Source organism: Amblyomma mixtum, chromosome 7, assembly GCF_055824585.1.
Source record: "Amblyomma mixtum isolate Tamu chromosome 7, ASM5582458v1, whole genome shotgun sequence".
Classification (NCBI taxonomy): Eukaryota; Metazoa; Arthropoda; class Arachnida; order Ixodida; family Ixodidae; genus Amblyomma; species Amblyomma mixtum.
In genome coordinates, this window is record NC_143018.1 from 46625008 (window position 1) to 46639027 (window position 14020).

At 47.3% G+C, this 14020-nt stretch overlaps 1 protein-coding gene across 2 annotated transcripts in view; it reads right to left on the reverse strand.

Annotated features, from left to right (window-relative positions):
- l(2)k09022 (HEAT repeat containing 1 homolog l(2)k09022) overlaps positions 1-14020 on the reverse strand; it is a 75504-nt gene that overhangs the window by 58978 nt on the left and 2506 nt on the right. For both annotated transcript variants that reach the window (XM_089552450.1, XM_089552451.1), the window contains exons 3-7: positions 12403-12619; positions 9930-10071; positions 8830-8931; positions 6394-6645; positions 5746-5831 (exon numbers count right to left, since the gene is read on the reverse strand). In XM_089552450.1, the coding sequence (XP_089408576.1) occupies positions 5746-5831; positions 6394-6645; positions 8830-8931; positions 9930-10071; positions 12403-12619 (799 nt within the window). The remainder of the gene's footprint in view (positions 1-5745; positions 5832-6393; positions 6646-8829; positions 8932-9929; positions 10072-12402; positions 12620-14020) is intronic.

Here is a 14020-nt window from a genome sequence, read left to right on the forward strand (position 1 = left end):
GTTCATGCCGCGTACAATACATCAAAGGCGAGTAGATAATTTACAATACATTTTCAAAAACTACCTCTCCCGAGCCTCGCGGCGACCAGCGGCGGTGAACTTCCGCCCGAATCCGTACTCATTACGTCAGTTTGTACTCTTTACGTCACAAGTGCTGGGCTATGATTGGTTCGCGGTGACAACGTGAAATCACGCATTTAACAAACTAGAAGCTCTAGATACTTCACACTCTTACTCTTTTCGGAAACATTTCGCATTTCAGCAAGCAGAGTTGTCGTTTATATGCATGTTTACGCCAGTTATTGTGTGTTCGGTGTCAGAAATTAGTACTGCACTTCCGGTTTACAATGTTTTCGTCTGCTCGTGCCGCTTGTGTCACTCCGCCGGCGCCGCCGTCGAACCGAATCGAGAATCGAGGTGCGATTTGGAGTCACCGCACTACTGATTTCTGTCGCGACCTCCGTCGCATGCGCAATCAAAATGGACCGGCCGTGCTGTGTCGTTGGTTGCAAAGCCAGGGTTCGGCAAGATGTTGCCCTTCGGCACTGTCTGCCGAAAGATGGAAGTGAGCGAGCCGTCGTCGTCGTCAGGATTCAGCGCTCGATTTCTGAATGGCGTGTCCTTAAAAGCTTGGCCGACGCGCTGCACCGATCGTCGCTTGCGAACTGCCGCCCCACTACAAGCAGGGAGACACGGAGCGGTGAGCATCGCTGCGCCGCCCTACCCAAGCTCCACTCACAACCGGTGTCGCACTTCGCCGTCGTGCAGCAATGCCTGAGCGCTGCTTGGGATGGTGTACAAATATCACAAGGCAAGATCGCCTTGTTATCAGAAATCTCGAGCAACGACAAAGCACGCCTGCTTATGTTGCGAGCTTTCGGCAACGACACCGCTCGCGGGCGCTCAGGGCGACGAGCTCTGCTGCTGCCTGGCTGCCGTGGTCGTCGCTAGGCCTATTGCCTCTTTGGCATCGAAGCTGCAGCGGCCGGCGCTTCGGAAGTCGCCTGAGCTATAATACAAGGCTTACTCTACACATCGCTTTGCAGTCAACAGCATCATCTCACAATAAAATAATAGTATGGTCACTTTCCGCGACTCCTTCTGCAGCGAAGCGAGCGGGCGCCAGGCGAGCCGGACCCCACGTCAGGCCAGCGGCAGCTGCGAGACGGTTGTGGCAAGAAATTTGCTCGTATCACAGTCGTTACCTTTACCAGCAGCTCAGTATTGGTCAGCGATCCTCAAAAATGACACATTTTTCACATTTCTTATCCCAGGGTTTATTATTTACGTCAAGAACACACTTTAGCTCGTTTTTATGTCGCCGGCAGACGGGATCCAGGCTGGCCGGCCGGCCGGCATGCTCGGCGTACATCACGTTCGCACAAGAAAATGCAAAACAGCCATGATACCAGCGAGGATGCTTCCTAGATTCGAGCAACGAAAATATGTCTGTGCAAAAGTGGATCTTTCGGCAACGACACCGCCTGCGGCAACGCCGCGCGACGAACTGCGCGCTGGTCCCAGGCTGCCCTAGTCGTCGCTAGGCCTATCTGGTTTCGCATTGAAACCGCAGCTAACGGCGCTTCGGAAGTTGCCTGCACTATAATAAAAGGCCTACTATTCACATCGCTTTACTGCGAACTCGTCCCATAATAAAAGATATGTTCGATTTCCACAATGCCTTCAGCAACGGAGCTAGCAGACGGTAGGCGAACCGCACCAAGTAGCAGCAGCACCAAATCGGCTGTTGGATGAAATTTGCTTGTATCGCAGTCATCACTTTTACCAGCAACTCGGTATTGGCCAACGATCGTCAGAAATTATGCATTTTTGACATGCATCTATCCAAGGGCTTGCTATGGACGAGAACAAACAATACTAGCGCGTTTTTCAGTCGCCGGTGGCCGGCATCAAGGCTGGCAGGCCGGTCCGGCGTGGCTCGGCCCCGAGCGCCCTGAGCAGCGCGCTGTACGGCATCATGACGCTGCCGCTCTCCGCACTCGCATTGGCTCCCGCTTCCCGTCGTTGCGTTTTCCGCGCGCGGCTTGTCGTAGACATCCAGCAGGTTGGACGCAGGCGACGAGCTGCGATCGGTTGTTACGACGTCGTTCACAACGGCGCGCCGCAGCGAATCGCACACACTTTTCGCACTCATCCGCAAAAGTCGTTCCTTCAGCTCGGGGTCTATAGTACGAGAGAAGCCGCAGCGACGGTTGCGAGACACAGGTGAACATAGCAGACCGCGGGAAAGCGAGCGATCGAGCGAAAGAGCGCGTCAACCGGAAGTAAACAAACCGATCTCGTCGATGACGTATTTGTGGGCGGAGCATGGTCCCTGCCTGTAATCTTTATTTTTTTATGGTTCGCTCCGGTGTACGAGTTGAGAGGGAAAAGGCTGGTGGTCATTTTTAATAGCCATTATCTCTGGTTCCGCACAAGGTAGATCAAAAATTTTTGCGGTAGGATGATGGATCGTTCAATGCCTATCAATACTTCGACTTCTCTTTGCCTACATGGACACCGTTTCAGGGACCCTTTAACGTTACACCTATCATTTTCCTTTCCATAGCTCGCTGCGTTGTTCTTAACTTAAGCTGAACCCTCTTTGTTAGCCTCCACGTTTCTGCCGCATAGGTGAGTACTGGTAGGATACAGCTGTTGTATACTTTTCTTTTCAGGGATATTGGTAAGCTACCATTCATGATCTGAGAGAACCTGCCATATGCGCTCCACCCCATTCGTATTCTTCTAGTTATTTCCCTCTCATGATCCGGATCTGCGGTCACTACCTGCCCTAAGTAGACATATTCTCTTACTACTTTCAGCACCTCATTACCAAATGCGAACTGCTGTTCCCTTGCTAGGCTGTTGAACATTACTTTGGTTTTCTGCATGTTAATTCTTAGCCCCACCGTTCTGCTGTGCCTGTCTAACTGATTGATCATGCTTTGCATTTCTTTTCCTGAGTGGCTTAGCAAGGCAATGTCATCAGCGAATCGCAAATTACTCAGGTATTCTCCATTAACTCTTATTCCCATTCCTGTCCCCGGAATACCTCCTGTAAGCAGGCAGTGAAGAGCATTGGCGAGATCGTGTCTCCCTGCCTGACACCTTTCCGTATTGGAATTTTATTGCTGACTTTATGGAGAACTATAGTAGCTGTGTAATCGTTATAAATATCTTCCAATATTTTCACATAACACTCTTCTACACCCTGATTCCGCAATGCCTGCATGACAGCTGAGGTTTCCACTGAGTCAAATGCTTTCTCGTAATCAATGGAGGCTATATGTAGGGGTTTGTCATATTCTGCGCATTTCCCTATCACCTGATTCATAGTGTGAATGTGGTCTACTGTCGAGTATCCTTTACCAAAGCCTGCCTGATCATTTGGTTGACTAAAGTCCAAGGTTGTCCTGACTCTATTAGCGGTTACCTTAGTAAATACCTTGTATGCAACGGACAATAAGCTGATCGGTCTGTAATTCTTCAAGTCCTTGACGTCTCCTTTCTTATGAATTAAGATAATGTTAGCGTTCTTCCAAGCTTCTGGTACTCTCGAGGTCACAAGGCATTGCGTATACAGGGTGGCTAGTAGAGCATGGCGTAGAGGTAGAGCATCCGCCTCGCGTGCAAGAGGACCGGGGTTCGAATCCCGGGGCCACGCAATTCTTCACCGGATTAAAAATAAAAAAAAATCCACGTGTCGATGGAATTGCATAACCAGGCTTGGAGTTCGGCCTGATCTCGGTGAGCAGAACCGACAACGCACTTCCTCATCAGAACAGGATTTGGCCACCCTGGTGTAGTACTTGGCCACAACCTTCTATGAAGAAACCAATTAACCCTCGGCCCTCAGTCCCCAGCAGCTGCGGAGCAACTGACCAAGGCGGCGGTCAGATCTGTGACGCAGCGGAGGGTGCTAAGAATCTCTGGCTCCGGACAGGCCGCCATTGGAAACTGAACCTGGCAAAACAACCTTATCAAGTGAGGCTAGCTTAGCAGTGCTGTTGGAGGAATTAGCCGGTATTAAATGGGATGTCATAGGGCTTAGTGAGGTTAGGAGGACAGATGAGGCGTATACAGTACTAAAGGGTGGGCATGTACTGTGCTACCGTGGATTAGCAGATAGGCGAGAACTAGGTGTGGGATTCCTCATAAATCAGGATATAGTTGGCAATATCGAGGAGTTTTAGAGTATTAACGAGAGAGTGGCAGCTATCGTAATTAGGCTTAATAAGAGGTACAAGCTGAAGGTGGTGCAGGCCTACGCGCCTACATCAAGCCATGATGACCAGATAGTTGAAAGCTTCTATGAGGATGTGGAATCGGCAATGACCAAAGTAAAATCACAGTACACTGTACTGACGGGCGACTTTAATGCAAAGGTAGGTAAAAAGCAGGCTGGAGACAAGGCGGTAGGTGACTATGGCATAGGTTCTAGGAACAGTAGGGGAGAGTTATTAGTAGAGCTTGCAGATAGAAATAATTTACGGATTATGAATACCTTCTTCCGCAAACGAGCAAACAGGAAGTGGACATGGAAGAGCCCCAATGGTGAGACTAAAAATGAAATAGACTTCATACTGTGTGCTCACCCTGGCATCGTAGAGGATGTGGAGGTCCTCGGTAAGGTCCGTTGCAGTGACCACAGAATGGTAAGGTCTCGTGTTAGCTTAGATTTGAAGAGGGAACGGAGGAAACTGGTGAATCGAAAGGCTATTAACGAGTTAGCATTAAGAGGGAAGGTAGAGGAATTCAGAATGTCGCTGCAAAACAGATTTTCCGCTTTAACTGAAGAAGACGACCGTAGTGTTAAAACAATGAATGATAATCTTACAGCTATCGTTACAGAGTGCGCTGCAGAAGTAGGTGGTAGGATGGTTCGACAGGATACTAGCAAGCTATCTCAGGAGACTAAAGATCTGACTAAGAAACGCCAAAGCATGAGGACGTCTAACTCCACAGACAGGATAGAACTAGCAGAGCTATCGAAGTTAATAAATAAGCGCAAGGTAGCCGACATAAGAAAGTTTAACATGGAAAAAATCGAGCATCCTCTAAGGAACAGAGGTAGCCTAAAATCAGTGAGGAGAAAACTGGGCATAGGTAAAAACCAGATGTATGCACTAAAAGACAAACAGGGCAATGTCATCAGCAATATGGATAAGATAGTTGAATTAGCCGAAGAGTTCTACACAAATCTATACAGTAGCGAATGTAATCATCAAGTTACTGAGGGAGGAAGTCAAGCAGAGCAATCCCGCCAGTAACATCCCGCCATCAACAAAGGAGGAAGTAAAGAAAGCCTTAGGAGCAATGCAAAGAGGGAAAGCAGCTGGTGAGGATCAGGTAACAGCAGATTTGTTGAAGGACGGAGGAGAGATTGTGCTACAAAAACTAGCCACCCTGTACACGCATAACTTTTGCTAACGGCTAAATAGAGTTTAAGGCCTACAGATTATACAGCAACCTGGGCTTTCCGAGCAATCATAACGGCCACACAGTCACGTGAACGCACGTTGACCATCTTCACCACGGAATGCACATATGATATGGCTCCGTACTGCAGCTTTTGCTGTTAGAAAAAAAACTATGCTCGTGGGGTGTAAGGCATTAGGAGCAGCCCCATACCAAACACACTGTTCACTCACAAGCGTACATGCTTCGGCACCCGTCATGCAGGAAGCAGCAGTTTTTCAACGACATGGCTTGTCTGTAAGAAAGCAAGCATCTTGCACTCACGCCTTGGGCAATGCCTCGATTCCCTGCAAAGTCATCAGCACCAGCAGGCACAGGAGACCACCTGACAGGCTCGGTGCTTTCAAAGTCTGCGTTGAGAGAGAGAGACAAAGTCAAAGGAAAAAATTTTGCCCAGTGCAATATAAAGCATCCATCCCCATTCCCTTCGCAATTCCACTGAAAGTAACATAGATCGAATCATCTCGCATCGTGATGAAACTGCCAGCCACATGCGTGTACCAGCTAATTCAGCAGCATCGCTAATATCAGCCTGACTACGACCACTGCAGGACAAACGCCTCTCCCATTAGCCTAAAGTCACACCCGTCCTGCGATAGCTGCGGCCACCTTGTCCCCATAAACGACCTTATCTCGCATCTGTTCTGTTTACCTTTCTCGCGTCTGTTTTATGTTACACCTTCTTATGACCAAAAGTACAAAAACACAAAATGTGAAACAGTAAAACAAGAAACTTTGTTGAACAACAAAGGAACAAGGAATGTTGTTGAGGTTGACGTACATTTAGGTGCTCACGGAACCCATAAAGCACTCCAACAAACCCACAGGTTACGCACAACCCAGCTCGAGAACCCCTGCACCGGGCAGCTAAAGATGACACCACCCCCACTTGGTGCTGCAAGCAATGCTCACCTTGGCGACACGGATGACCAACTCGCGCGCAAACTCCTTGCTCAGCACTGAGCGTCGAGCAAGCTGGCCGACGACCAGGTATGTGGCGGCACAGTAGTCGGCGGTGGACGATGCCAGACCCTTGAGAATGAAGGGTAGCAACATGGCCACCGTTTGGTCCGTGACCCTTTTCATCGCTTCGAGTGTGCCCAGGACGGTGGATGCGTAGAAGCCGATGGCTGAGCGCAGTGCGACAACACTCTCCGAGTGCACCTGCGTGATGCAAGTACGAACAGCTCGACTAGTACCCCGAACCATATTCACAAGATTAAAGGCACATTCACACTTGCAAGTTGCAAAAGGTATAGAACCGGCTGTGACTGTAAACAAAGCAGAATGTTGACAATGCTGATGTTGACATAAGGAGGCCGTGACCTGTGGGTCGCTTTCCCAGATGCTCTCAGTCAAAGTGAGAGCCAACCGGCTAAGCAATTAAAGGCAAAGAGAGGCCGGATGCAAAGTGAGCTTGCACTCACATCAGAAATGCCACTTATTGGTGTAGCAGTTTGCAGCTCAGAATTCCTAGGCTCGAAAATCGAGCGGTGTGAAATTGTTGCTTTTCAACCAATGTGACAAACTGCGACTCTCCCTTTTCGACTCACTAGTGAGAATGGGCCTCAAGAGTATGGCTTGTGACAGGCACATAAGCTGCATGGCCACTCATGCATGCTATAAAACAAGCTAATGAGAAGTTTACTGATGTTAGCAAAAAAATATGCAAAACTCTCACCACTTCCTTATCAGGACTTGTAGAAAGCTCAAAACCAAAGATACCGCATTTATGAGAGTCAGTACACCAGCGGCTCACTTTCAAGGGACCGTCTGCAAACTTTTCTTCACTGCAATCAAAAGCTCCTTGCCCAAATGAACAAATACCCGGCTGTGTGATTGAGAAACACGGCAGTAAAAACATAATTTTTGGTACGAAAATGCCGCTTTTCCACGGTAGTCTGTATCTGCAAGCCTGGCACTACAGGTGCGGCAACTGCAGAGGTGATAATGAGAGCAACGTTAACTCAGATGAATCGGTTCTATTAAATCTATAGTTTGAAGCACTAATGTGTTTGTAAAGATTTTTACTAAAACAAGACATTCATCACAGATATACATGTAAATGTTCCTTCACTAATAGCAGTGCTGCCACCAGTAGTGCCACTGTCAATGAAGCTGCAGTGTGCCTTTTAATACATTTGAAGAGATGACAAAAAAGCAGAGTCAAACCGCGCAATAAAAAGTAACTACAGTTGCAAATAAGGTGCCTGGAACTTGTTCCAGCAAAAAATAGCGCTCTGTATTGCGCTCTGTTCTATTCATACCTATAAATTGTAATAACATATATTCCAGGCAATGCAGCCCAAAGCATGCACAGCGACAAAGTTCAAGCACAGCCCCAGCTCGACTTTCTCAGCCAATTAAAGATATGAATTTCTGCCAGAACAGTCAGTACTAGTGTTGTTATTCTCAGCACAGGGAAAGATCTGCAAGAATATGCAACGCTTTTATACTCATGTTCAACAGTAGGCTGTTGCTTTAACCCTTTGAAGGTTTTTGCCGTATATGTACGGCGGCGGTTTTCTGTCCCGCAAGGTCTTTGCCGTACGGGTACGGTTTCGATCTTCCGTTTGAAATTTTGCGCCAAAAGAGCAATGCGTGCTCACTGGGGGGTGCTGCCACCTATTAGGACTTACAAGAAGTGTTTGAATTTTGTGCTGCCTGCTTACGGAGATAAGCAGAACTTATGTCTAGCTTTAGCGCGGCGGCACAGACTGCGGCAACACCCCTTTTGTAGTTTTGGTTTCGCCGCGTGATCGCAACGGAGTCGCGCGAAATTTGAGTTTTCTTTTTGTCAGCACTATCTTGCAGGGGCTGCCGAAGTTGATTTCTATCTTTATTGGCGCTGCTGTTAGCTTGCTTATTACCGTTGCTCGCGAGGTATTCTCGCCCTCTGTGGTAACGGGCCTACGCGGTTTCGATTCCGCCGCGGGATCGCAACGGAGTCGCGCGAAACGTGTTTTCTCTTTGTGGGCACTGTTTTGCAGAGGCGGCGAAAGTTGATTTCTATCTTTATTGGTGCTGCTCTTAGCTTGCTTATCACCGTTGCTATTCTATTCTATTGAACATTTTCCAGTTGTGAGTGATGCTGTCACCAAAGTACTGTTCCTAATTTTTTTTTACTATTTATTCTCGATTATATATATTTTGTAGATTCAAGATCCACAATAAAGTAATTTGACCACCTGGGAAAGTTTTCTTCAAAATAATTCGACCCTCAAAGGGTTAAGAAAAACACCAGTAAACGTAACTTGATTCCTAGCTTATGCATTGTTTCTGCAGTAAAAAATGACATTTTTGTATGCCTCTCCATCTAACACCTTCAGGACAGCACAGCTCCCTTACCTTCACCATGGCAACGAGGAGTTCGCAGACAAACTTGAGCATGCCTGGGTCTCGCGTGCACTGTGTCACCAGGGCTGTTTTGGTCAACGACAGACCGGGTTTCTGGGACGAAAGTGTGAGCAGGGAAGAAACAGCGTCTCAAGAAAAAAATCATGAGTGCACAGCACAGCGCAAAAGAACCACCCCCTACTTCCAATAGCTTTAGTAGGTCGGTCAAGTCGGCATGATAAATGATAGCAAAACGCAGCCGACGTAAAAGTTTGAAAAGGTGCAAAGGGCCTGTCAAATGTATTCGCCCTTCGCACATACAACGGCCCTTCTACTCTCAGGCACAATAAAGCCGTCTTTTTGTGTTACTACATCACACGGGCAATGCCTTCAAGCATATGCACTCTGCCTCCGACATGCCGACACTACATTATGCCCGGGCTGAAATTCCAGACATCAGCGCTGAATCTGTTGCAAGTACCAGACCTTTTTGACTGCCATAGATATAGCTCCTAGAGAATGCCTAGAGTAGTAGAAATGTTACCTTTAGGAAAACATCCGGGGCATTAATATAAATTCTGAGCACAGAAGCTTTACAAATTGCTGTTCCCAGCAATGTCAAAAGGCACAAAGCACACCCTTTGTAGTTGGAGCAACACTGAACCTGGCAATGCAACAAAAGAGGCACTACATCTGCCATATGACAGGGCCACAACATTCAGTACTGGCTAAAACATGAAATCTGCTCACCCTATTCCTCAGCACCTGAACATCTTTGTGCAGTCACCGTTACCTCCTGTCACAATGCTAAATCTTCGCTGGTTTTCTACTATGCTGTTGTGGGCTGCTTAACAGACTCGCAGAAAACACCGAACTGCATCCTCGGCCCACGGACCACACACCTTAGATAGTGTGGTGGAAAAGAGTTTACTTTATACCGTCTCCAGGCTCACTGCGGACAATGCACAAGCGGTGCGATTTGGAAGCACAGACACCGAACAGCAGTGTGTGGTGGACTGCACCATGTGGTCTGCCCAAAGGACGTAAAACTGCGCAACGCAGATCCCAGATATCATAGATTACGTGATGGTCCCAAGGATCGCGTCACATACCTGCAAGCAGTGGAGCCAGTGCCACTTGGAGGTCTTGTCCGAAAGGTCAAGCAGTTGCAGGGCTCGGGCAAAGACCCGTGTCTCATGAAAGGGCAGCACGCAGCGTAGAAGCGCATCCACATTGTACTGGTGCACATGAAACCTGCACATCGCACGCGCTGAGTGAACAGTGCGGAACTGCAACTGATGCAGCTGTAATGCAGAACAAACACGTATGCACAACAAAACCCACAAGCCGGTTTGTCACGAGGCAAAAAATTGTGGGCCATAGCACTGTTTCAAGAAACCCTGCTGTGGCTGAAAGTTGGCAGGGTGTGGGAGGAAAAAAAAAAAAAAGACGAGAATACATACTGCTGCGGGATAATAAAAGCACACTGCTGCGCTAAAGTGTAATGACAGCCAAGTTTACTTGAGTAAAGCCTGCTTGCATAGTGCTCTTGACATCTGCAATGCTCAAAATGCTCCAATGAACCAAAAGCATGCTTTGAGCTTTTGTTTTTCCGAGCAAGCATGACATGAGAGACAACCTGAGTTTTAACGACTTGTTGCTCTGGCAACAAGTCGTTAAACCTGTCGTTAAACCTGTGTCGTTAATCCCTTTGACCGGTCATCCTTTCACTACATACTCCTTAGCACTGCTGTAATGCATACAACTACCACGTTAGGGCTACTGCAGCATCCTACATAGCTACAAACAGACATCACTAAGCACTTGAGATAAAGGCTGACACAGAGGCTACACATGCCTATAAATAAAAGGGGAAAAAACTTGACATTGGCGAAATTCACGAGCTCATCCTGTCTGCAAAGCCTCACTGGTGTGCAGAGCTTTAAATCGCTGTCTGTTGTGACACCAGGTCACAACAGAAAATAATCTAGAGCTCTGCAAAGCCACTTTCTACCAATGACATTTGTCTAAAACAAGCATTCTTAAAATGGGAAAATGGGTCCAGAGAACCCCTGGCTTCCTTGCAATGCTTTTAGGGGTTCCCTGAGCCCCTGAATTCATTCATGCGGCAACTTGCCCCTTTTCTTCGGCAATTTTATTTTTCAACTAATCATACTGTAATTGCTTACACTGTTTCACTGGACAGCCGTTCATTGTTAATCGAATATGGGCATTTTTGAGCAAACATGTACCACTCCAGCCCTTTCTTTCTTTTTTTTTGCATCCATGATAGGCAGAAACACATGGACACCGAGACACACAGGCCTCCTCAGCCCCTCCTAAAAGCCGTTGAAGTTCCCCGAGGCTACAGAGATTGAGAACCCCTGCTCTAAACCACAATGAGGCATTACAAACACAAGTGTCTGTGCATTTCATACATGTCAAAATGCAATTGCAGCAGCCTGAACGGAAAACATCACTTAACATTAATTATCGCAACAGATTTATCTACACACACCATAGCAGGCTACTGATCAATGAAGACGCACAACAAATAATGCATTTTTGCATGTTAACCCTTTGAGGGTCAAATTATTTTGAAGAAAACTTTCCCAGGTGGTCAAATTACTTTATTACGGATCTTGAATCTACAAAATGTATATAATCGAGAATAAATAGTAAAAAAAAATTAGGAACAGTACTTTGGTGACAGCATCACTCACAACTGGAAAATGTTCAATAGAATAGAATAGCAACGGTGATAAGCAAGCTAAGAGCAGCACCAATAAAGATAGAAATCAACTTTCGCCGCCTCTGCAAAACAGTGCCCACAAAGAGAAAACACGTTTCGCGCGACTCCGTTGCGATCCCGCGGCGGAATCGAAACCGCGTAGGCGCGTTGCCACAGAGGGCGAGAATACCTCGCGAGCAACGGTGATAAGCAAGCTAAGAGCAGCGCCAATAAAGATAGAAATCAACTTCGGCAGCCCCTGCAAGATAGTGCTGACAAAAAGAAAACTCAAATTTCGCGCGACTCCGTTGCGATCACGCGGCGAAACCAAAACTACAAAAGGGGTGTTGCCGCAGTCTGTGCCGCCGCGCTAAAGCTAGACATAAGTTCTGCTTATCTCCGTAAGAAGGCAGCACAAAATTCAAACACTTCTTGTAAGTCAATAGGTGGCAGCAACCCCCAGTGAGCACGCATTGTTCTTTTGGCGCAAAATTTCAAACGGAAGATCGAAACCGTACCCGTACAGCAAAGACCCTGCGGGACAGAAAACCGCCGCCGTACATATACGGCAAAAACCTTCAAAGGGTTAAGAATACACCTGGGCCATGAGACATGCAATCACAGTGGGCTAGCGGTAAACGTCAACCATGCGAGATCTCTTTTAATGCGCACCGAATTTTGCGTACATGCCCGTTTTTGCATTTCAAATCCAACGAAAGTTCGGATGCTGTGGCTGGGATCAAACGCGTGACCTCACACCCGGTAACAGGATGCCTCAGCAAGTGAACCACCAAAGCGAGTAAACTGCACACAGAAGTGTCGCTAGACAGAGGTCCTACAGCTCAGTGCCTCACCTGTAGACCAGCCATTCGAGGGCTTTGTGAGCAGGTCGCAACAGGAAGTGCGGCGACAAAAGGAGCAGGAACTCCTCGATCTGCCCATCGAGCTCGGCGTTCTCTTCACGGCTCTTGACGGCTCGCTCAATGTACTTGGCACTCTCTGAGAAGAGGCTCGCCTCAAACCGCGAAAACGCCTCGTTGAGCATTGACAGCTCCTCGAGGCCGGTTGTGCCTGAAAAACGCAAAGAAACGGCGCCGGGGTAATGTTCGACGTGGTTCTCACAATTGACAACAACGAGGGAACAAACTGATACAAATTACGTGACACGTTTAAAGGGGCTGCGAAACACTGCTTGGGGGGATACCGGCTATACTTCAGGTGGGTTCTTTATGTCACACAGATGCTGACTTAAAAAGAATTACAGGAATCGATGCACAGGAACGGGAGTTATTCAGTGGAGAAATTTCAAAATACAAGCAAACAAAACACTGCCCTCAACTCGATTTTGGCGGGGCTTCCCACTCCTATTTCGCTCTCCCAATGACGGCACCTGGCGCAACCAATCAAAACAGCCAGCCAGAGCACGTCGCGGAAGTTTGTACTCCATGGTTGCCTGCTCCCTGTAACTCGTTTTTGCTGAGACTGGCAGCGTCGTTTCCATGCCAGAGTGCCCCTGGTGGTGTATTTTTATTTTACTTGCTTTGCAGGGCTTTTATCTAAGACAAACAAGTTGTTTCTGTTGATCTAATATAAAACGCAGACAGGTTCAAAATGCGTCTATTTATTCACACAATTTGCAGTATATTTACTGTTTGTCCGATCATCAAGCTCGCGCCAGGTGATGTCATATCCGCTGCTAAAATCCCGCCACTGTGTGGCGACACCATCAGAGCCATGAAGTTGTTTTTGGGAGGACATTAAAATATCAAAAAATGGAATATACGCGGTATTACCGGACGCTAATAGCCCCATTATAACTCACTGTATGCAATCAACAGGCAAAACAGTTAACTAAGATTGTGTTTCTGGGCCCCTTTAACGTAGGGTTCAAACATGTGGGCTACGAGGGATGCTACATAGGATGCCTCCGGATTGACGTAAACCACCTAACGCTCAATGTGTGCTGACATCGCACAGCACATGTGTGTTTCCGCATTTTGCCTCCATCGACCATGACTGGGATCCAATCCCGCAACCGAAGCAAAGATTAAAAATGCAAGCAGATTTCTGCTATATAAATTCTCTAAAACAAATTATGTGATACACATGGCAAAAAAAGAAAATGGAGAGGCAAATAAATTAAAACCACCCTTATCACAGTATTTAGAGAAGGCCTAGATAAAGCGTAATGTTCAGGGGTAACGGAGCGAATTCCAAGAGAAGCCAAGCGTAGCAGGGGGCGGCAGAAAATTAGGTGGGCGGATGAGATTAAGAAGTTTGCGGGGATACGGCAGCCGCAACTGGCGAAGGACAGGGTTAATTGGAGAGACATGGGAGAGGCCTTTGCCCTGCAGTGGGCGTAGTTAGGCTGATGATGATGTTCAAGTGCAGGGTAAATAAAAGTAGTAATTTTCCTTTTTGTTATTTCTAGCTGTAAATAAGCAAATACAGCAGACTGAAAGGCAACATCAA